The sequence below is a fragment of the Accipiter gentilis genome, chromosome 7 (genome assembly GCF_929443795.1).
Source record: "Accipiter gentilis chromosome 7, bAccGen1.1, whole genome shotgun sequence".
Taxonomy (NCBI): domain Eukaryota; kingdom Metazoa; phylum Chordata; class Aves; order Accipitriformes; family Accipitridae; genus Astur; species Astur gentilis.
The window spans coordinates 33,408,589-33,431,862 of record NC_064886.1 but is presented as its reverse complement, the minus strand read 5'-3'; the positions used below and the strand labels follow the sequence as shown (position 1 = coordinate 33,431,862).

The window sequence follows — 23,274 nt, the reverse complement described above, 5'->3', positions numbered from 1 at the left end:
CAATAGGGAAACGTTCTGGCCCAAGAAAGAGGTTAATTCGTATTGCCCAAATATGTAGTTTCTCTTTCTTCTTCTAAAGAAAAGTTGGTGCAATTTAGATGCATGAATTTAAGGAGCCCAGAGGCAACTTTAATTTCTGAGACTGTCACACAGCACATTACCCTAGGATATACTGATCTTGGCAATACGATCGGGGCCGTGTTTTCACATGCGTGAGCGTGTTGATATACAGTTTCCCAGCAGAGCAGGACGCACGCAGACTTTTCTCAGCTTTAGGTGAGCGTGGATGCCAGATCCACCCTCGGCGGATCTGCAATGCAAGATCCACTGGAGGAGATGCTGTGCTGCCTCCCTCCCGCTGGTGACTGTCCTGAGTCCAGGGCAGCAGCCTGCAAAAATGGTTCCTGTGGTTTTTTCTACTGAGAAATGCCATCAAGGGGAGCAGCCTGTACTGTTCGGTAACAGTCTCACCCAAGGTAGCACGTCCTTTGATACAGCCAGCACATGGGCCTACTGCGCTGGGAAGTGAACCCGATGATTTACTAAACCTGATGAACTTGGTAACACCAGCATCCCCATCTGACAGCCGTCTGCCACCCACGACAGGGACTAAGCTATTTAAAAACTTGCTCGCTCAGCCTAGAGAGGTGTCTAAGCAATACACCCTCCAGACGGAGTCAACTCGTACGCTTCCACAGGTTTATGTTATAGAAAGAATTTTATTTCTTTTTTTGGTTTTACTAGCCCTGTGAGCACTTCAGCAGTTACGCCTACTGCAGTAGTACTTAAAAGTCTTATGTTTCAAGGCCTAAGCTATGTTCAAGATCCGCGCACCAGACCGCTGCCCTCGCACGCAGACCCACGTGAGGCCACCGTGTGTTTCTTAGTGCACCATTTCTTTTGCCTGAATGTTGGCTTTGCCTTCTCCAGAAACATCAGTTTGGAGCCTTTATGAAGGGTAACTGATTTCAAAAGAATAACTGTATCCAAGGCGGTATCGTAGGGCAATGCAAACCGTGACAGCGGCATTTGCTGCTTTTAATCCGTGGGAACCCTCCTTTGAGGTCGCCTGTGTTACCCATCTGCTTTTCAGTCCATGGTTTGGGGTTTCAGTGGTAACTAAAACGTTGTACTTGCTACCCTGGCTGCTAAGGACAGGCAGAGGAAAGGAGCTGCTCTAGCACAGCTTTGCCTAAGCCATGCCGAATCTGCTGAAAATCAACTTGCCTGAGGTGCTCTGCCTGACCTTGGGAGATGGGGACCTACGGTCTCAGAAAGTCACATCTGCCAAATCTCACTGACTTTTCTCCTGATTTGTATATACTTTATACTGTAAGAAAGTTGTAGAACCGAAAGATCAAAAAAGCACTCCAGTGTATGGAAGAAAAATGAACCTGGAGAGATTAAAAGAAGGGGCAGGACAGTGGGTTATCAAAATACATTTAAGAGAGAGAAAGCTTGCAGCTCTCTTATTTGTCTGGGTTGTATGCAGCCTGTAGGACAGAAATGACACTAACACTTGTTCCTGCTTAAAGAAGGCAGCAGGAGCTTGAGAGGGAAGGAGGAATAAGACATCATCAGACTGCTGTTTCACAGGCTGGAGTGTATTCTGACTGTATTATGTATCCCTGTTTCTAGACCTGGCAAGATGAAGATGAGAAGCAACCCAGCCACAGGAAAGCAGGCTTCTTCCATTTAACTGGATAGCGAAACAGAGGATTGACAGGCAAGATTTCAGAGAGAGACGTGACTTCAAAATCCTTGCTAAAAACTTTTAAAATCAATTTGCTTGTAAGACAAAACAAGCACGGCGGTGCCCTTGGCTTGCCTCGGTCCAAAGCTATGGAAGGCTGCGTGTTAACATAAGACTTTTCTTTACCAAGCCAGCTCTCTGCAAACACGCAATCCAGGTAGACGTTACACCTTAGAGCACCACACGCAGAACAAAGCGATTCATTTTTGCTACCTACGTGCTCGAAGGACTAGACTGCAGGCTATAATCTAGTGTTAAAAATCTTGGTATCATCAATTTTCTCAGCAAGAAACAAAACAGGCCAAATCCTGTAAACAATGCAGAGAACGTTTAAATATTGCAGAGTTGTAAGTGTAACTTGGATGAGGTTGAGCTTAGGTCTAACGGAGAAAGGCTCCTAAAGGCTGCTTCCATGTGTGCTGAGCACCGGTTTGTATGCACTGGTGTGTGCACAAGACTAAACAGCATGTTGAACACGAAGAGATTTAAATGCCATTTAGTGAATTTGGCTTTACGCGCATTACTTTTTCTGCAGGTAAGATACAGACAGAGGGAAACCAGTAAGCGTCTCTGAATCAAATCAGAGCTTCTTTCCTGTAAATCTCCAAAGAGTATATGCCAAAAAGAAAGTATCAGCTGTGATTCTTCTACGTATAGGCAGACACACACACAATATTAAATAGAAGGTTTGCGCTAGGATTTAATATACTCTGTCTTCCGGTATTCTGAGCACATCTGATTTTGTTGGAAGGTTTTCTAAATAGAAACATGATACTTTCACTTATTGCATTTCATTTAAATTCTGCAGAATAATAACAAATACATTCTTAATTATGAAGACTCAATGTTCAACATATACAAGCATCACAGAATTTTCTCTAAGGTAAGCTCATGTATCTCACCAGAACCTGTTACGAGGAGTTGAAAAAACAGTGTCAGTCTTAGGAAAACTCTATACCTGTATGTAATTACAAATGGGGGTTAAATTAAGAGCTACTGTATTTTTTTGGCTACCACTACCTACTGTTGACATTCTTTGTTTTATATGCACATAACGTTGACATTCTTTGTTTTATATGCACAGTTCTTGACACAAAACATTTAATGAAAATATTTTCCAAAGATCCAAAGAATTTATAATTACTGCAATTATGCTACCAAATATATTAAGTAGAGCATAGGGAGACAAAAGTGATGTATCTCAGCAAACAGCAGGCAGACTTACTGCGTCACTCTGAGATTCTTTGGAAATGATTCTGCTCTTCCAACCACTACCCCTCCTAACACATCTCCTTTAAGACTGTGCATTTGCTTCACTGTACTTCCAACTTCTGATTTAATATCGTTTTGCCAAAAAATCCTGGAAGGGGAAAGGCAGCGCCTGTGCGCTGACCAGAGTCCATGAGAGCCAATGATAATTAGCTGCTGATTTCATCAGCCTTTGGTCTCAGAAATGCATCATTTTCCAGAAAGTGTTTGAGAAGACTTTCTATTAATTATATAGTAAAATGATGTAATTTAGTAAAATTATGTAATTTAATAATATTATTTATACTGTAGGCTCTTTGACACAAATTTTTTTTCGCAACACAAACTTGCGAAGAGACTCTTTGATTCTCTCTGAATTTTGACAGAATTCAAAACACATTCAAATAATAACAATAATTAGCATTCCGCTTTTACTACAAGCACACATTTCCTACCAGTACGCCACTTTGGATAAAAAAGAGCCAAGTGCCAAGCCACGTGGGCATCCAGCGCTTTGAGGGCTGCTTGCAGTGCTGAGCCCATCAGTGGCTTGCAGTGACCCTTTGTTGTTTCAGTTATTCTAATTTTTGCACGCATCTAACTGTATCACATGGACAGTGTGGCTGAGGCACGAACACGCTTCCCTATCCACTTACCTTAGCTAAACTGCAGCTGCTCCCTTCTCCACCCAGTGCAGTGATGAATTCAGCACTGTTCCCACTGCCAGCAAACGGATCTGCCTCCAACCCACCTCCAGCCTTCTATTTTTGGGGCAGCCCACTCCAAACCTTGCCAAACGTGAAATTGCTAAGGACTGTGCAAAATTAACTACAGGCATCGGACTGTTAAAGTTCAACCAAATGAACCACTTGGGAGTCTTGAACCAAAAATCACCAAAAATAGCTGGCTTTAGAATGGTTTCAGACAAAAGCGTCTATTTAGTGCACGGTGCACCAGGCAATGCTGCCCCAAGGCGGGAAGTGTCAGTGTCAAATGCAGGTTGTTAAAACGACTCCATCCACCTTTACATATTCTGGTGACTGCAGGTCTCCCGAAAACATTGTCAACTGGCAGCTTGGGAGATGGAGGGCACCTCAGCTTGCTGCGCAGGAACAACACAGGTAAGCAAGGGCTCTGGGTTCTCACCCTCCCCTGCTATTAAGCCTCCCTCCCCAACCTGCCTGGCCAGCCTGTCCAATGGGCCAGCTCTTCTGTGGGTATTTTCCCACAGGGAAGTTTATCAAGACCACTAAAGCATTTCCCACAGCCCAGTTCTGCAGTTCCCAGTTCCCACAGCCACAGCGCGTCTGCAGGGGACGGTAACTTTGGAAATATTCCCCTGTAGGTTGATTTTACTCTCCATAATACAAGTATTTGCAGCATATTTTAAAGGCATACGTGCAAAAACCAAGAGCTCTGTTTTGCCCTTGTTAATTAAAGCCCAAGTTAACAGCATCATCAACACTGGTCCTTCTCCGCAGCCCAAGGACAGCTACAACACCAAAGCTCTGGCCGCAGTGGTGGTGATCCCTTGTGAAATGGCACTTCTTGCCCATAAGGCTGCTGCCTAAACACAAGCCACATATTTATTTCCGCTACCATCCACCTATCTGTCCAGTTACCTTCTTTTGTTTCATATGTTTAATTTTAAACCTAATGTCAAAACTCTGAGAATAAAATGAAATACATTTTGTTTAAAATACTCTGGGCAATTTTTATAGAACATCCTTTTGAAAAAAAAAAAGTGCAGAGATCAATTTTTTTAAGTCCATCCCGCAGGCACCATCATTTAATTATGAGTGAGACATAAATTATGCATTTACACATTGTTGCATTTTCTATAAAATGGTGTGGAGATTTTTTTTTGTAGTTTTTGGAACTCTCTCTTTCTTCCTGGGGGCACTTTGGAGGAAAAAAAAACTGCTGCAGGCTATACATTGATGAAAAAATTAGCATTTATCAGTATAACACCATTATGAGACCAGCATGGCACTAACATACACAAAATCTAAATCTATTTTTCTGCTTAGACTTAGGAAAACCTGAAAGACTGTGATCTCACCAGGCAGAAAATGTCTCCTTGCAGTATAAGCACTGAAGGTAATTGGGCAGAAGCAAATAATTTGCATATAATTGAACAAGAAATAATAAAAAAACACCCCAGCAAACAGATGAGCCAGCACCAAAAGGCCATTACCTGCACTGAATTCAACCGGCAGTATCCATTCAAAGGAAACCTAATAACGTGGGTAGGGTCCTGGTTCCAGCCTGCGTTTACGGAGTTACACATGACGTCCCCAGTCTCCGGGAAGATCTCTTCTATTAAAGCTTTCTCCCCGCTCAATGCAATTCTTTCCCCCAGATCTGGAGTCACTCTTACAACCAAGCAGTCACAAGGCTGGAAATGTTTCCTTTGTTCTTTCTCTTGTTTCCATCGCTCAAGTTCCTTAATCATTGGCTGCAGCTGGTAATACTTTGCTTCTTCATATAAAAGATTAAAGTCCTGGGAAAAAAAAAAAAAAAAGAGAGGGAGAGAGAGAAACTAGAAATGCTTGTAGTTCCCTTTTAAAAATGAGTATTGTTCCTGTTTGACCTACTTAAGCTTATGTATTGTCAGCAAGAGTGCAAAGGCAACAGGTATCCACATACTTTGTCTTCGTCTTACACCTACACAGAAAACCACACCGTGTTAGTGTTGAATCTATTTGAGCTGACTGTGAAGTTCCCATTGCACTGAATTATTCTTTCATTTATTATCCCACAAGCTCAGTGCCAGAAGGCTTTACTTTTGGATTAAGAAATCAAAATAACTGGTTGCAATAAGCAAAGCCTGCTGATGTAAGAGGAGATGTCCTGAGCCCTAATCTTCACTCTGGGCCTCAGATATTCACTTCTGATCTTAACAACAGACGATCTCGGCTTTCGCTGTCACCTCTCGCACACATGCTACGAGACGGAGATGTCAGTTCAGCTTCACTTCTCACCTGTCTTCGCTGAGTCTGAAATTTGGCTCCAGCAGCTCAGCTGCTCCCCGTGTTTCATGATTATTCATGTATTTAAAGTGTACTTTGGAGCCTGGTAAATTATACGGAGGTAGTGATCACCCCACTGGCTGGGACCTCAGCTGTGCACTCCAACAACTTAAAAAAACCCGGTTCTTCCCAGACATTTGTCCATCACCTCACTTGGGCTTTGGGCAATTCAAATTCCCAATCTGATCCAATTCCCAGTTCATTGATTGAGATGTCTTCTGCGCATCCTCACTAATAACTTTTCATCAGATTTCCGACAGATCTTCCCACCTCAGCTTAAACACATGAGAGTATGTTGAGACAAAGGGCGTCAGCAGCCCCCCAGACCTGAGGAGGCAGCAGTGCCCACCAGCCCAAGCCAGAGAAGAAAGAGAGGGCGAAGCACCCGGCGGGCAGTTTGCTTACACTGGCCCCACTGCCTCCTTCAGCCTCCTGAAGGGAAGAGGAGCAACAAGAGCACAGCACCAGCTCCCTTCTGCAAAGACGTTTGCTTTCCTGGCTCTTACGCCTGTTTACGGATGGAAACGCTGCACCGCAGGTATGCTACGTGACTTTTGTGGAGTATGCTCTAGGTCAAACCTGGGCATAAAGGCCAGTTCTCCACCACTGCGATGAAATGAAATGAAAAATCACAAGAGTGAAATGACTGGAATCATTTGGACTGGAAAGAAGGGCATGACAAGAAGTAATCGAGAAATGGGCACCAAAATTACATGAAAAATAACGGCAGCGCTGCTTGCTGCTCCAGGACCTGGGGAAGAGGGGGAATCAAAGGCCAAGGAACGTGCAGCACAAAAAGGTGCGACTCTTCATAGCAGCTCAGAATTAACCTGTAAAATCTGCTGCTGCAGGATATTATTGAACCAAAGCAGTTAGCTGTGTTCAAATTTGGCACCACAGACCCACCACGGGTAGTGGAGAGGTGCTCCTTCACCCCAGGGCTGCCTACAGCCTGGAGATGTATGAATATTCACAGTGACACCGGCAAGGTTATCGCGTTACAAAAGGGACATCCGATCCTCTACAGCTCTTTGATGTCTGTTAAGGCTGGGACAATGCGCACACCACTAAGGGAGAAAAAAGGACCAGAGAAGGCGCAGAGAGGAAAGAGTGATAAGAGGAAGCGGGAAGAAATGAGGGCAACAAACACACTCACGGGAAGTAGCTGGAAGATGAAAAACAACAGGAAGATTAAAGAAGAAATCATATAGAAAGCATGCTGCAAATAACTGGAGTTGGGAACAGGCCAGATGAAGAGGCGTGGAGACTGGCAGTGTTACGTGGTCTTGGGTAAGACGGCATCAGCCCCAAAGCCTCATCCCCTGATGGAAAGTATTTTTCCCCCCCTCCCCAAAATCAGCACTCTCTGCTGAACCATTCCTGCTTTTCTCTGTCCACCGGTGAAGCTCCCTGGTTACTGAGCATGGGATCGGTTTAAGCCTACAGGGATTAGTGGCCTAAATTAAAAAAAACGACCCCTGCCCCAAACTTTCTGCAGTCTTTTTTCGTGCGGGACACTGGAGCAACACAGTCCGCCACCTAACTGTGTTCATTACAGAGGTGTGTGCAGGGGCCCGTCAAATGTTCACTGGGCATCTGCTGGTCCCATGTATCTCCTTTTTGAGCAAAGGAAAACATGCAGTGCTAAGGAAAAATGTAATGCTGTAAAGTGAACAGGAGCATCCAGTGCTTACTGAAGGCAACGGAAAGTCTCCTGCTGTTTTCAGTAGGCCCTGAAAAGCTAGTTTTAGAATATCTGTGTTCACGGTCACTATAAAATAACGTATTATTTGTAAGGTCCATCAAGTGAGTATGTGCTAAGAAAACTCAACTGTAAAACCTAGAAGAGGTGGTACAGCAATATAAAACCCAGTCCTCCATTTCTGAAAGTAGGGAGAGGTACGGTGCTCCCGAGGCTGGATGCAAAGCCCATTACATTCATGAGAGCCTTTTCGACTGACTTCACTGGGCTTTGGACCGGGCTTTGGACCAGGCTGACAGTATCCTGAATCACAGGAGTTCAAAGGTCCAGCACCCCTGGGCCAAAACGGTAATGCCATAAAGCAAACAGAACCAGGATCGCATGGTCTGCGGGACGAGGTGTGCACCTGCTCGTAACTGCCTGGGTTTTGGTGTTTGGGTTAGTTGCTAAAATAAGACTGTCATCTCCGTGTCCACTCCATACTTGGGTTGAGCACAAATATGCTGGAGAGGGTTCCGCACCTGGAAGAGGGGGTTTGTAACAGAAGCCGGGAATCTGAGGTGTGCTGGTGCGAAGAGGCAACATGCATGGGTGGCTTTCATTAGGGAGTCTGGGCAGCTATTATCGGGCAGTGGCAATAAAGGGAATTTGTTGCGCTGTAACAAGCATGGGGGGTAAAAAAGTGTCTTCTGCTAAGCAAGAGAAAATTCATTGCTGTCCACTAGTGACAGCGCTGGGAAGGGACACCTTCCGTGACGCCCCATTCCACGTACTGCACGCTGCCCCGGACCAGCCACCACCAGCACAGCCTGCCCCACCGCCCTGTAAAGGGGCATCTGGCATTTCTGCACTGAGTGACTTGGACACCGCTAAGCAATTTGAGAATGTATTTAGGGAGGGAAGAGGATTTTGCAAAACCAGAAACAAAGACTGAATGGCTCACAGTGTGGGGGTCCAGTTCTCTAAGCCTGTGCTTGGGCAGGGTGAGGGACTCGACACACCGCTAAGTACACAATCTTCTCGTTCAGGTTTTATGCACCGTTTGGAGTATTGTGCATCTGTGACTGGACTGGAAGTGATGCCCAGCTCTGGATTGTCTACACAGGATGCCCAGGTAATGCTGGCATTGGTATTTCCACCCTTGCACTGTAGGTATAAAATCCTACCCTGATGATTTGCAAAAGTTTAACGTGAAATACGAAGTAGAAGAATTCAACCCACAAGGGACCTCGCCAGGGAGGTGCCACAGGAGCTGCAAGAAAACATTTCCATGCTGCTCGTTTTGAGAAGTTACCAAAGGCAGATGCAGAGACGAATCTTCCTAGACCTATATGCAGAAGAGGCACATTTCACTGGAACAGGCGCAGGAGTAGCTACAGGGTGTTAACTGCCTATCACAGTGGCCAAGTACACGCAGTTTCATTGAAACTCAGCCTCAGAGCAGCCTGGTACAGCTTCTGTCCCAGGCGCAAGCTGATAAATGGATACAGATACTTCACCCTCTCTCACGGAGGCTCCAGCCCTGGCATCAGCGCAAGTGCTGCTGAGCAGCAGGCAGCATCCCGCAGCAGATTTTGTGCCGTGTCTGGGAGTTCCTTGTCCTGCAGGACTTGTGATGTATCTCCCATTTTTTCTAAGGATTATCTCCTTACCTTCCCAGCTTCTTAACAGCAGTGTCCCTTGTGGTAGCACAGCCCAGAGTCAAGCACTGTGTATGGTAGCTAAAGGAGCTGCTTGTGTTTAGCCAAGGAAAATGACTTTACTCAGAAGGTGATTCCCACCAGCCAAGGTCCTTGCTTATATAGAAGCAGGGTATTCCTTGCTAAACTGACAGGGGAGATGGACAGCCCAGCCTCTGTTTTTGCTGTAAAGTATCACAAAAAGCCTTCAAGAGCTACCATGAGCCTTCAACTTCTTGTGGCTGTTGTAGGAACTAGTGGGGAAGTCCTGTCAGGTCACCTGGAAAGGGAGCAGATAGCCAGGTGGAATGCACACAGCCTTTCTCCATCCACAACTTCTGGACAACACTTAGATCTTGTGGGAAAGGTAAACAGATCTTTCAAAGATGCAGCTTTTTGCCTTTCACAAAATAATTTTCTGCTCATTATTTGGTAGAAAAGCTTTTTTTCTGCTGGATTTCACATTGGCTAAATTCTGCAGCCACCTCTGACAAGGGTGACATCTTCTGCAGCCACCTCTGACAAGGGTGACATCTTCCTGGGGACAAGATGGGAAGTGTGACCGCAACGCCAGTTGTGCTACTGTTTTGACATGAGTGCCAGTGGGTCAGTAAAGATGGCTAACTACAGGCAGAGACAGCCAACGGAAACTGCAAAACCAGGTCTCCTGTGAACCTGATGCTTTTCTCTCAGTACTAAAGAGGCCCTTTATTTTTGTACCTAGCATTGACTCCTGAACAGGCTGAAATGGCTCTTTCTGCCCATTTTCACTTTTTATTCTTTGTTACGTGAAACAACAAACTGTCATTCTGACTCAATGTTTGCTTTATATTTTAGCGCTGTGAAGATCTGACTCCTGGCTACGAGAGAAAGTTGCTCACTTCTACAATGACAACTGCGCCATTTGCTGAGGTCAGTCTGAGAGCATTTAAAATCAGATGAAAGCAAACTAAATTTAAAATTATATTAATAAATTAGCATGTCAGCCTTGTGGTTCAGGTGCTACCGGTGACCGCTATAATCCATACGAAACTCAGACGTCCTGTGCATTTGTGCTTCTTCCCTCCTTAAGATGGAGTAATAATACACACATTGCCCATGTCTATTTTTGTTTGACGATCTCGAAGCAGGGAGTGAGTCTCAAGTAGGTACAACGGGTCCTGGTTTTGCATTAAGTCACGTATCGGCAGCGATGGGGACAGATGCTGCCCATAACTGTCCTGGAGAAACACCTCTGATGGCGGAGGGAGATCAAGGCAGAGAATATTTGGACTGAGGAGGAGGGGCGGCTCCTGTGCCAGCCACCCTCTAACCCAGCAGCGTGGCAGATCAGGGGGTTCTGGCTGCACGCTCCACTCGAGGACATTTGTTGCTCAAGGTGTCGTGGACACACGTGCGGGGCTCTGAACCGGCGCAGGAAGAGGGAGCTGTGAGCAGCTCCGGGCTGCTCGCCATCGCCTCGCTCAGCACGGGCTGGCTGCAAAGGAGAACCGAGCCAAACAACTCACGGTAATTTCTCAGCATACTTCATGTGGCTTAAAATCCCCCAAACCCAGGAAAATTACATGAACTATTAAGAGTGTTGCTTTCAGCAGGGAGACCTGTCAGATACTAAACACTTTCAAGTTCTGGCTTATTAGTAGTTGGAAGTGTAATTAATATTCACTGTAAACACACCAGTCAGACTTGATAATAAAGAATCACTAGCCTAGGAACACATACCCCACTTTCTCTGCATTTCAGTGTTAACTTAGTCTGAAAACAACACTTAAATAGCAAACACAAGAACGCTGGTGCGGTACGAACATTCCAAACTTTCCAAAATAACCATCTGAGCAGCAATTCAAGTTGAAAAGCAACTTGGCTAAACCTTGAGGCTAATAAACTGCTTGATTAAATTAAGGGGTAAAAACTAATAAATATTCAAAACACTTGATAATGCTTTGTTTGACATAAAGAACATTTAATGCAAGTCTCACTGGAAAACCTGTCAGGTTTTATACCTTAAATAGAGTTCTGCATTTAGAAACACCAAGTGATTCCATTTGCTGCCTTTGATTATTGTCTTCTGTCACTTTAATCATGCTGGTAAAATTACACGATTTCTGTGAAGTCAAATCCGTTTACAATGCAGTTTTAATATAGCTTTGCAGCGCATTCTTCTATGCATTTTTATTTAGTTACTCCCTACCTAGCAATACTTTGCTTTGTTCTTGAGCCCTCATTAGCCTGGGGTTTGCTCTAAAGCTCTCCCAGGGAGGAACTAAATAAAATACAGTTAACCCTATGCAAAGAGATGGTCTGGAACAACGGACTGAGCCTGGGCACAGCGCCGGCTCTCCCGAGTCTCTCCCAGCCCTGCCAGCGGCTCGCTGCGCAGACAAGTCCTTGGCATTCACCAGCACTCTAACCTCCAGGCTCTTAACCAAATCCTGCTGGTTTTGTTTCACAGCACCTCTGAAATCTGGATGCTGGTTGAGGCCATGATCAGCTCAAACGACATCTCTTCTACCGTCTCTTCTCATGCCTTCCTGTCCCACTAGATTGTCCAAAATGCTGCTGCTAAAGCATCTCTCTGGCATTTCACCTGTACCGCTTCTCCATCCACCCCCTTTTACTTGATCCATCTTACAATCCACAGGGCTGGGCTGGTCTTCAGCTTTACTCCTACCTGAGTGTTTTCTCTCATTTCTCTGTAATGAGCTTTTCTTGCATCCAGTGCTCTGGCTCTCACCCTGCTTCACCGCACCCCAACCCGCAGGCCAGCCTCCCCAGCCTGCCCACTGCTTCCCAGAAAGACCAGTGCTCAGGACAGCCCTTCTGGGCTGGAGCTCCAAACCTGCCCATGAATGCCAAAACTTTTCCCCTGCCTTGGAACTAGATGTGTGCTCCCATTGCACAGTGCATCTGCTCAACATTAACTTCAAACACTGCTATGCCGGGGTCAAATACAATTACACTCATAAGTTAGGCAAGAATGGCTGAGGAGCCGTCTGCAGCATAAGGATCAGCTGTACTCCAAAGCTACAGCCACCACAGCAGCCACAAATCTGGACTGACTCAGTCATGACTGGCCAAATTATCTTGCCTACCTAGTCCAACATGCAAAGTGAAATCCCACTGCACGGCGCGGGAACTTTCCTCTCCAGCAACGCTCCACGTCCTCTAACTGAGCAGATCCCCGTTGCCATCCCAATTTATTCATCGCTTCGTCCTGGAGTTAGTGCTTTTGTTGAATCTCGTAATCTACAGTTTGGACACTTTTGTCTTCTAATTTTCATACATAAGGATGACAATGTTGCAAGTTTCGAAAGTGCAAAGCCACATAAACAAGACTAGGAGGAGAGCGTTTAAACAATCAGGATTTGCAAAGCAACAACCAGTGCCATTATTTCATAGGAAACATGTATTGCTCCTTAAAAAGCCCTCAGTAAATTCCACCTCCCAAGAATATTTTGACATTCATAAATTGTGTAAAAGATTACCGCTTGAAATCAAAGTATGTGCATCGGTTATATCTAACACAAATCCTCATGGGCTTGTTTAAGGGTGTTTCTTTTTTATACCAACAAGAAAAGATTTATGCAATTTAAGTCCTCAAAGTATCAAATTTAAAACATTTCTTTCAGACTCTGAGCATTAAACCCCGGTAAGTGCTAGTTGCTGATGTTGCTTCTTAATTGTTGTTATACCCTGATAAATAAGCTAAAAATGTGAGGAAATACAATTAGTTTAGAAAAACTGATTTAGCCATAAGCTTCATCGTTTAACTTTTTATGGTATCCATGACAACCATTGGTCCATTTATTAAATAATAGCATCCCTGGTGTAATACACAAGTACTAAAAATCCTAACAATAAACAGCAACATTTAGTTAAGTGTGTTTAGGTCAAGCACACAAACCAACCTGCAACAAAACAAATGACAGAATGGGAGGAAAAAACAGATTGCAGACTATAGCTTTCCTTACCTTAAAGTCATCTGGGAGCAGTAGCTTAGATGTCCTTAGGAAGCTTAATATATATCTGAAAATTTCACCATCTCGATCAATGAAATAATGTTGTTTTAAACTGTCCAAGACAATAGGCTCTGTGCCATTAAACAGACGACTTATTCTGAAAAAAAGAAAAGAAAAAGAAATGGGCAAAAGAGACAAAATCTCATTACACCCTCAGGGCTTAAGAACATCCAGCCAATTTAGTTGCATCAATTCATGTGCATAAGGTAATGCAGTATCACAGTTTGGTGACAAACAAGTGCACAAAGATAGATGCCTCAGACACGTGTGTGCCCCCAGACGCCGACACACACGAAGCGCGTGTGCGCATGCAGACACAGGCGCGCACACCAGCAGCGACAGCCCCGCAGCTGCCCTGGCGCTAAGCTCGTGCTGCACCGAATCAGGGCTGGGAATTAGGCCCATGACCCCAACAAGGAACGTGCCTATGAGACGCTCGCCCCACGGCTGGCAGAGTGATGTTGGTGAGACCATGCGTCACCGGCTCCGTTATACATCCCTGTCCGCCGTGTCCTGCTAACGGAGAACTGAGTGGTCACTCAGAGATGGGTTCCTGGCCACGAGCTTTTCCTCCAGCTTGGCTGTCATTTTGATCAAGCGCCATCAAAGCCTTTCCATCCTAGAGGAGAGGCTTCCCATACACCGAGATGAGCTGTACGGACCTGTCAGTGCTGGATAAGTGGCCATCCAACGCTGAATGTTTTGGCAAAGCAGCAACCAACGGCCCGTGCAGCATCTGCAGCGCTGCCTGTGGGACCACAGTCCCACCACCAGTAGTCCTGGGCATCAGAGTCTGGCAGAAGAAAGCAACGTGGCAAATCTTTTGTGAGCAAAGAAAAGGAAGCGAGACCTATGAGACCGGGGGATCAGCTGGTTACAGGACCAAAACACCACATCAGCTACATCACTCCAGCTTTCCCCGTGTCCTGAGGAGCATGCTCTGCAGAAAGCAAACCGGGCATCTGCCTGGCTGCCGTTCCTCCCGCCTCTCCCCTCCAAACGCCTGGCTGCTCTCAGAACGCTTTGTCTTCCCATGAGAAATAACCCAGCTGAATATATGTTCTTGAAAGGAAAATCGCAGGAGACAGACAGCAACGACCTATTAAGTAATTGAGTCCATCTCTCTGACAGTGCAGCATTGTTCCCAACTGCAGAGTGTCTCGTGTTTCAAAGTCGAGTCTTAAATAACCCTGCTAGTGAGGGCTCCTCCATTTCCCAGAGAGATTATCCCACAGCCTGCTGGATTTCAGTGCCGAGCCGCCCCTTCGACTCGGCCGTGCAATCCCGCCGCGTCCCTCGCCGAGACCAGGGCAGGGCTTTCCCCTGCCGTGGATAACGAGCTCACCCAACCCCGCCAAAGGCGACGGCCAGCACCGCCGGCGAATGCCGCGGCCGCAGGCTCCCTGCCTCCCTCCTTCCATCACCACCAACCCACCCCAAGCCTTCTGGCCCAGCAGCGAGGGGAGCAGACGCGGGGAGCCCACAGCCCGGCCGGGGAAGGCGCGCGCCCATCCCAGCGATGGGAAGGGGCAGGTTTGCTCCCCCCGCCACCGCCTGCACCGCATGCTTTGGGTCGTGGGTTCGTGCAACACGGTGAGATTTGCTCTCCACGGCTGCACCTCAGTCTGGTCTTCTAACTTGCTAATGTAGACGCAAACTTAATGTGCCGTTTATTTCTAAATTAACTCTGCAGATATTAAATAAAACTGGACTTGGCAAGTCCCCGCTGAATTCAGCTAAAAACCCTTCTGACCTCTTAAGCAAGCTCCAGGTTTTACTGCCTCCTCTCGTGTCCGTGTCAGCATCCAGCTAGTCTGAGTTACTTATGAGAATAACCGAATGCTCCCCTCAACCCTAACTGTAATACGGTTACTGTTTTTCTTCAACCTCTAGCTTTTCAACGGTATCGGAGAACACCACGCAGTTCACGCTGCAACATTTAATTTATAGAATCCCAACGTGCGGTAAGCCTCCAGTAATTCATTATTTTCTTTTTCGCTGTTATTTTAGGACTATTTACCTGAGACAGTTAAATATGTTGCTTTGTACAGTGTTAAATTTTATTCCAGGAATCAGACAGTTAATTTATTTCCTTAGACATGCACATCAGCCAGTGTGCTGTGCTGGGCTAGACTGAAAGCAGAGGAAACACTGACAGAGCAGCTTAAGGTTCAGCACGGTACATTTTATTGAGTAAATCTGCGTGGCTATTGAAAGTTTTGAGATCTTAACACCTGAACAAGCTGGGCTGTGTCTTAAACCTCCTGCCCTTTGCTGCCCTTTCCCTGTGAAGTCTGCAAAAGCAAGGGCGACGGCTGCTGTTCGGCTCTGCCACGCGTATGGGGGAAGGTTTGCCAACAACGACAGGGCGCAGGGAAGACAGGGTACAAAATTTTAATGGGCCGCTCTTTAATGTAGTGAAGCATTTTTTTGGTAATGAAAACAAAACATGAATTTTGAGGCCTTTGTGGAGTGCCCTGAGCTGTATTTCTTCACCAGCGGAATTACTGCTGGGGAAAGAAACTTGCAGAGTGTTGAAAGACTTAACTGCCACCCCAAAAACAGAGTGATGAATAGTTTAAGGATTTATTTGACATTTTAGGGGGCTGCTATGTTCCAAGAACCAACTTCACTGCAGCATGTTGTAACACTGCATGTGGAAAGCGCTCCTGCTTCTCCCTTCTCACAAGTATAAACCGTACCTGTAGAAAGTCCATCAGAAAATGCAACACTGCGAGAGCACAAAGTGTACTCAAATGGCAGCTTTGAATGGAAAGTTGGCCCGACAGGGTTGCTCATCACATGTGAAGCCATGGAAAAGAGCACAGTGACCGGGGTCAGCTCCACAAGCCCCACTGGGATGTGACATGCTCAGTGGATGGGTCTTGGGTGGCCAGAACGAAATGCCGTGCACAGAAGCATGGAAGCAAAATGCACACAGGCTGTCAGAGACCTGGCAAGTCAGCGAGTGCAAGGGGACGGGAATGGTTTTGCACTGTGCAAACTTGTTGATGTTCAATCAGAAATTAGGTACCGCTCTGGCTGGTGGCCTCAGGAAGCTGCTCCCTCCAGCGCCCCGCCGTGTGATGTGAGTTAAAGTTGTGGGGAGTAGCTGCAGCTCTCAGGTTGGGCAGTAGTCACCCCGAAAACGGTTGTTTTTATGAGTGGTTGTGGTGCCCAGTACTGTACTGGTGGCCAAATTGGGTAATGGCGTTTTCAGGAGGCACTTGCTTATGGCATGTGGGAATGGTATTTCCAGTGATGTTTGTGAAGAGGCGGGAGGCACAGGAAAACGGAGACAAAGCAAAAGAGCAGCACTTGGATCCTACAGCAATAGGTGAGTCTGAGCAATGAACGCTTCTTCAGCGTTCCCACCTTCTGCAAGAGATGCTTCGCTTTCTAATTTAAAAACACTCTTAAAATTCCTGTCCAAGACTTAATTTCCAGACAGGGAGCAGACCACGCCAAGAAGAATCCAAGTAGTTGCAAGGCTAAGGATGGCAAGCTTGCCTTTCCATTGCCTCCACCTCCCTGGCCAGGTCCCTCTATGCTCACACCATCTTCCCAGTGCAGGGCTCTTCCCAGCCATCTGTTCTTCCTCCTCAGTTGCTCCTGCCCTCCCGGCAATGTGCTCTTCCCTACGGCCTGGCCACCGCTCTGCAGTGCTGCCCACCCTGACCTTCTGCAGGGCCCCTGCTCCCGGCCACCGCTGCATCATGTCCCTGCGGAGCAGAGCCCCAGCAGAGCTTCCAGATTAGCGGGTCTCGCCAGCACCTCGAGCCCCAGCTGGATGCTCTTCCCCGCTCCTCCCAACATCCAGAACACAACCTGTTGATCCTATTTCTACAATTTCTTTGTGCTTCTGTTGTTTCTGCTAAAGGCTTTTACATTTTCAATAATGTTTCGCCAAAATGCCGAGCTTCCAGATTAGCGGGTCTCGCCAGCACCTCGAGCCCCAGCTGGATGCTCTTCCCCGCTCCTCCCAACATCCAGAACACAACCTGTTGATCCTATTTCTACAATTTCTTTGTGCTTCTGTTGTTTCTGCTAAAGGCTTTTACATTTTCAATAATGTTTCGCCAAAATGCCGAGGGGCGAGTTTCTAGCTTTGTACCGATTTTACTATGATATTAAGATCTCCTTTTATTAGATTAAAAACAAACAATGCAGCCAGCCAACCCACAAGGACAAGAGTGCCAGTGAATTCTTTTCTTAGTTTCTTGGGCAAGGGAGGAAGCCGCATGCTGCGTGCAAGTACCTACAGACGCCTGCTGCTACCCACACCCCCCGTAATGCTGGTGACCAATTTTCCACCACGCGAGCTCCCTACAGTGCCCGTTAAGATGGGAGCACAGAGGGGGCCCACAGGGCAGTGACTCCAGCCCCCACAGCAGAGCTCATGGCACACCACCTCTTTCATAAACTCACCCAACTCCATCTTAAAAGCAGCCAGAGCTTTTTGCACCCCCAGTTCCCTCTGGAACGCTCTTGGTCTTCCTGAGATCATCACTGAGCACAGCCACAGCTCTGCACATCATACACCGCTGTTGTGGGGTTTAACAGCACTTTGGGATAGAAAAGTGGGGTTTTTTTCCGGGGGGGGCTGCTTTCTGGTTAGGGGCCAGTTTACCATTTTCTTGACAGCTCTCTTTTTTGAACAGAAAGCTAAAGTTCTTTCTTAATAAATCTGGTTCCAGAGGCTTTAAGAGGAGCACCCAGTATTGTGGGACCTGTGGGACTACCAGCAGCTAGGGTTGTGGCAAGCACCAGCGGAGTCCTCGGCTCCCAAGCCCCACCAGCGGGCCGGCCACTGCGGTCCCGTCCCCCCCCACGCACCCGCCCAAGCCAGCGCAACGACATCACGTAAGTACAACTCTCTATCACAACATTGCACTAAAAGTATTAATTTAACTAATTACGTGATTAATATTTAACTGTTCAGTGATATTTTTGTCATTCATAATTTAGTTGTTTACATTTATTAAAAATTGATTCTGTAGACACTTTTTCTGCCCAATGTCAAATCAGCAGGGAGTGCACATTTCAGCAAGCTGTCATTAAAACGTGTCTCTTTCCTAATTTCATGGGAGGAGAGGGGAGGGAGAGAGAAACGCCCGTCTGTGGATCCTGCAAGCATGCAGGTCTGTGCTCCACTCAGTACCCTCTGCTGTACCTGCCGCTTCTCCGTGCATCCTCCTGCTCCACTCAGTGCAAATGCACCGTGAAGCTGACTGACACGAGCTCTGCAGCTCTCCCTGCATTTTGTATGGCAGCTGCCAGTTGTACTTGGCTGTTGGGCCTTGCTGTGGAGCTGGAGGAAGAGGAGGATGTGGTTGTGGGGCATGCCACAGAGAGGAGAAAGAGGGTTGTTCAGAGCCGGGACGCTGAGCATGACCTGAAACTGCCCCACGCGACGTGTTAGCAAAGCGTCCCAGGTGTATGAGCGGAGTCCAGCCATTGCTGCTGAGCACAAACAGTGCTGCTTATCTCATCTATTTGCTCAAGGTGGGTAGGATACGTATTGTTATCTGCTTGGAAGAGAAAAAAATGCTGTGAATTAGAGCACAGGTGCTCAAGAGACCAGAGTGCCTTACACTGTGTCTGGCACTGCTGCCTGCGTAGCTATGTCTAAGTCTGTTACTTGTCCCATCCCAAGACAGTAACCCCTGGGAAAGAACAGCAGAAAGCCGCTGGAGCGGCTGCGCCCAGCCCAACGCCAGTATGCCAGGAGCTGGCTCTCTGCTGGCACCGATACATCCCAGCTGCAGCAGCACGCTCTGAGGTGGGCAGTGGACAATGCTGCCAGCTCTTTACAGTAGCGTTTTTCATACTTCCATTATTTTTACTGTAAAACTGATTGGGTTTGCATACAAGCTCCCAGCAAAGCAAACTGTAATGGAGAAAGCACCTGCAGCTGCTTTCCCCAGGGAGGTAGGTTAAAACACCCAACCTGTCTGAAAAGCAGGCAGGGCTAGCCAAAGGACAGGGATAACCCAGCTGAGCAGCAAACGGGTGTCTTCTGCCTTCTGGCCTGACAGTAGTTATGAGGGAGAGACGTTAAAACGTCGTCTCTGCCAGGACACATGCTCCCTCACGCCCTGTACAGCGAGGAACGTGGCTAAAGGTTGCATCTGGCTGCAGTAGGTTTTCTGATCTGCCTCAATTTAAAACTTCAGCTATAATTAGCGTGAAAGTCCATAAACAAAGCTCTGTTGTATGGTTATACCGTAACTTCACACCCTGCTACCAGACCAGTGATTTTAAGCCCTTCTCCAGTTATGGGAAAATAGCGCTAAGGACAGGCACCGTCTACAGCGCAGGTCTGTGCACACACGACCTGGCTGCGGTACGCTGAAGAAACTCCGTGTGGGCTTCGCCCTTACGGCTCTGCCACAGTTTCCATTTTAATCAAAGATAACATCTTGACCACCTTGGATGGCTTCAGGCATACGCTTGGCCTGGAGGGTGTTTCAGCTGGGGAGAATTTTGTTTTAAGCATCTTTTAAACATTTTATTTGTACAGTGATGGGGAAAAAGCTTGGGGGCCGGGAGCCCGAGTCTTACACTGGGGGTATAAACTGCTGCTCTGCAAACTACGAAATCCAAGCAGCCACCTGTGCTTTGGGGCCAGTTCATGTGCCTGAGGACACAGAGAGGTGCCCCAAAGGGGGTTTCTGGCCTATGTAAGCCCAGATCAGGTATCAGCGTCCAGTCCCAAATGGAGCGCCGGCATCAAGCCTGCAGCGTTAGGCAGGTCTCCGCTCCGCGAGTGCTCGAGCCGCTCTGACCACCAGCTCCTTCTCCCACCACTCCTACAAGACCAGGGTGAGCACCCACATTTCAGCAGGGCAGCCTCAGACGCCAGCATCCTACAGGCACTGCCTGGCCCCATACAGGCATCGTTCGGCCCCATACCCTTCAATCCTGATGGCACAAGTGAGTGACCACAGATACTCAAGTACAAAACTCACCTGTGAGAACCAAATGGAGATACTAAAGCCTGTAACCCTAAAACGCCTCTCTTAATTTTTAACAAGGAAAGAGCATCAAGTAGTACGGTCCGATCTCAGCAGAGGGATGGAGGAGGTAACTCACAAAGTAACAGGTTTATCCATCTCCAATTCCTATAACCTCCTGTTCCTGCCTTCCAATCCTGGAATGCCACAGGAGTTTTTTGACCCATATGCTCACTTTACAGTGCTTTTGAAGGATACTACGCTTATTAACTAATAAGAAACTGAAGGAACTGCAGGATCTAGTACCTAAATTCAATGCTTCCCATTTTGCTGTCCAGGCTAGAACATCCATTTTTGCAATAGATCAGAGCTAGTCTATATAGTATCAACATGTATTTTTTAGAAGTCTGTAACCCACAAAGAGCATTATCATCTACCATACAGAATCATTCTTAGGAAGTTCTGGAAGGATTTTTTTTCCTCTTTTCATACCACCATTAAAAAGAAAAGTCAGGTATGTAATGGATTTTGTCATTAAAACAAAGGTATGGACAGTTACATTTTCAGTTCTCTATTACTATCAATTAAAGTCCACTGAAGTGGAAATTACCTACTATTTTTGAAATACCACAAAGCGTTCATGGTAAGGATAAGAGATCCTACAGCTCCTTCTCTTCCGCCTGTTGTTAACAGCCCATCTCCACACTTAAGACACTCTGGCAGGTGACTTTGATATATAATTTCATGGAAATATATATGTATTTTTAGATTTTGATACACGACACATTTTTTAATTTGTAGAGACAGTACTGCCTGTACATAAATTAGCAGTTGAAACAAGAAACTGGAAACACTGATCCCACATAGAGAAGCCAGTGTCTTTTCCTGCATTAAAAAATTCTCTTGGTAGTCAAAAGCCACCCTGGTCTTACATCTGTGTGGCCCAGCATCCCATCAGGTCTTGAGGGAGAAGGAGGAGTGGTCAAACAATTACAATGAGCATACAAGCAACTAAGGTAATTGAGGCTCCCATGAGCTTTCCTTTCCAGGCTTTTCATTCCCACCAGGTTTACAAGGGTAATAACCCTAAGCCCTTCACCTCATTGGGGTACTGGGATTAGGCCCATCAGCACTACCTACTCATCCCAGATTTATAAGCACCACGTTTGCTCCCCAGCGCTGTGCTTCTGCCACCTGGCTCATGGGGAGTCAACAGCTCAGGAGCGAAGCACTGCTTAGCCATGAGTAACGGTGGCAGAATCCAGCTCTCCATCAGGCTAATGATTTTATTTTGCCTTATTAAAGTAGTGTTTGTATATTTTAGTGTGTTATTTTAACAGCTATAAAAAGACTTCACTAAACAAACAGTTTCTAGTATGTTAATTGCTGTATTACGAATCCTTTCATTGCATTCAGCATATAACCACATTTATAGGCAGGATAAGCACACACATACAGACAGAACGGCACTCATTCGCTGCACACATCAGCACCCCACCACATTTATTTAAGTTGTCAGTCACGAAATGCATTCGCTGTGCTTAACAAGAAAAAAATGTAACTTTCAAATACAGGTACAATTTGCATTTCTCCATTAAAAGTTCCCTACGTGCCACTGACATAGCTTGTTCATCCTTTGTAACGGGGACCGTGACAAACAGCTTCCCATTATTTTTTGATGCTTAATCATACTGTTTGCATTCATTTGGTCTGGCTGAGCTGCTCTGGAGTAACCATGACCAGAACAGAGGCCTTGACCATGGCGGGTGTGCAGATGCATGGCAGCCCAATGCTAGCGGAGAGGTTGCAGTTACTGTAGTTCAAGATAGGCCAGTTCTGCCAACCATATTCCTAACAAGCAGTAACTACTAGGGAAGAGTGAGAAGGGCAGAGACTGGCTGACTTGCATATTTTTAATAAAAGTAACCAAATAATATTACAATATAATGTGAACCCTCAAAACACAGAACTTGTTAATGCTAGGAGCTAAATATTACCCTTTCAGTGAAATACGCCAAAGCCCAGGTACCTGCACAGAAGTTCACACATTGTAGGTTACACCCATCTATTTGGGAATTCCTCTATTTTAAATTGTGGACTTACATTTGAAGTTAAAGAAGCACATGTTAGCTGGACTTCCAGTACTATCATTTTTTTCCAGTATGAAGTTCAGGTTACTTTTGCTCTTCTTGTGTCTTTTACTTCATTCTAACTGAACTTTTCTCTAAATAGTTAGCGAAGATTAAAAATATTAATACAAATTTATATTGCAAAAGTATCCTGGTTTTATTATGCCATTGTTGCTGCTGCTCTGATTTGAGCCCTGCGAGGGTTGTTGGCCTTTCATGTTTTCTCAACAGAGAATTTACACTGCATTTTGGCCATGAAAATCAATGCAGGAACAAAAATTCTTTAATTTAAAATTAACTCCTAAACTAGCATCTTAGTTTCCCAAAGGTCCCAACCCTGCAAGAACTGCATTTCAGTTCAAACTCTGTGGGAGTTGCGGGCAGTCAACAGAATTAAGTTGTTAATACATGAGAAGATGCACAATTCAAATAAAACATTCCTGCCTATACAAGCCTTTTCTTGCTATTCCTTTAACCATCCCTTCCCCCTAAATCATGGTGCTATGAGGGCCCTGATGAGAACAGCATTGCACCAAATGCCAGCTTTCTTGCTGCTCACCTATTTGCTGTAACTCCAAGTGGAAGCTAACTCAGTATTTTTACTAGGATTTTCAAATCTGGCAAGATCTGGACACTACTTCCATTACCATCACCCTTGTACAACTGGGCATGCCGGGAGGTTGGAAAACATGCAGATACTAGTTATATTTTAATATAAATGGGCTAAATCCTCGCTCATTGAAGTCAAGAGCAAAA

General features: G+C 46.1%; 2 protein-coding genes across 5 annotated transcripts in view; both read right to left on the bottom strand.

Annotated features, from left to right (window-relative positions):
* SS18L2 (SS18 like 2) overlaps window positions 1-7,014 on the bottom strand; it is a 191,577-nt gene extending 184,563 nt beyond the window's left edge. The window contains exon 1 of the mRNA XM_049806885.1: window positions 7,011-7,014. The gene's annotated coding sequence lies outside the window, so the exon portion shown is untranslated. The remainder of the gene's footprint in view (window positions 1-7,010) is intronic.
* The window catches only part of KCTD15 (potassium channel tetramerization domain containing 15), a 231,646-nt gene that overhangs the window by 5,252 nt on the left and 203,120 nt on the right, over window positions 1-23,274 (bottom strand). For all 4 annotated transcript variants that reach the window (XM_049806881.1, XM_049806880.1, XM_049806879.1 and 1 more), the window contains exons 3-4: window positions 13,386-13,530; window positions 5,199-5,504 (exon numbers count right to left, since the gene is read on the bottom strand). In XM_049806881.1, the coding sequence (XP_049662838.1) occupies window positions 5,199-5,504; window positions 13,386-13,530 (451 nt within the window). The remainder of the gene's footprint in view (window positions 1-5,198; window positions 5,505-13,385; window positions 13,531-23,274) is intronic.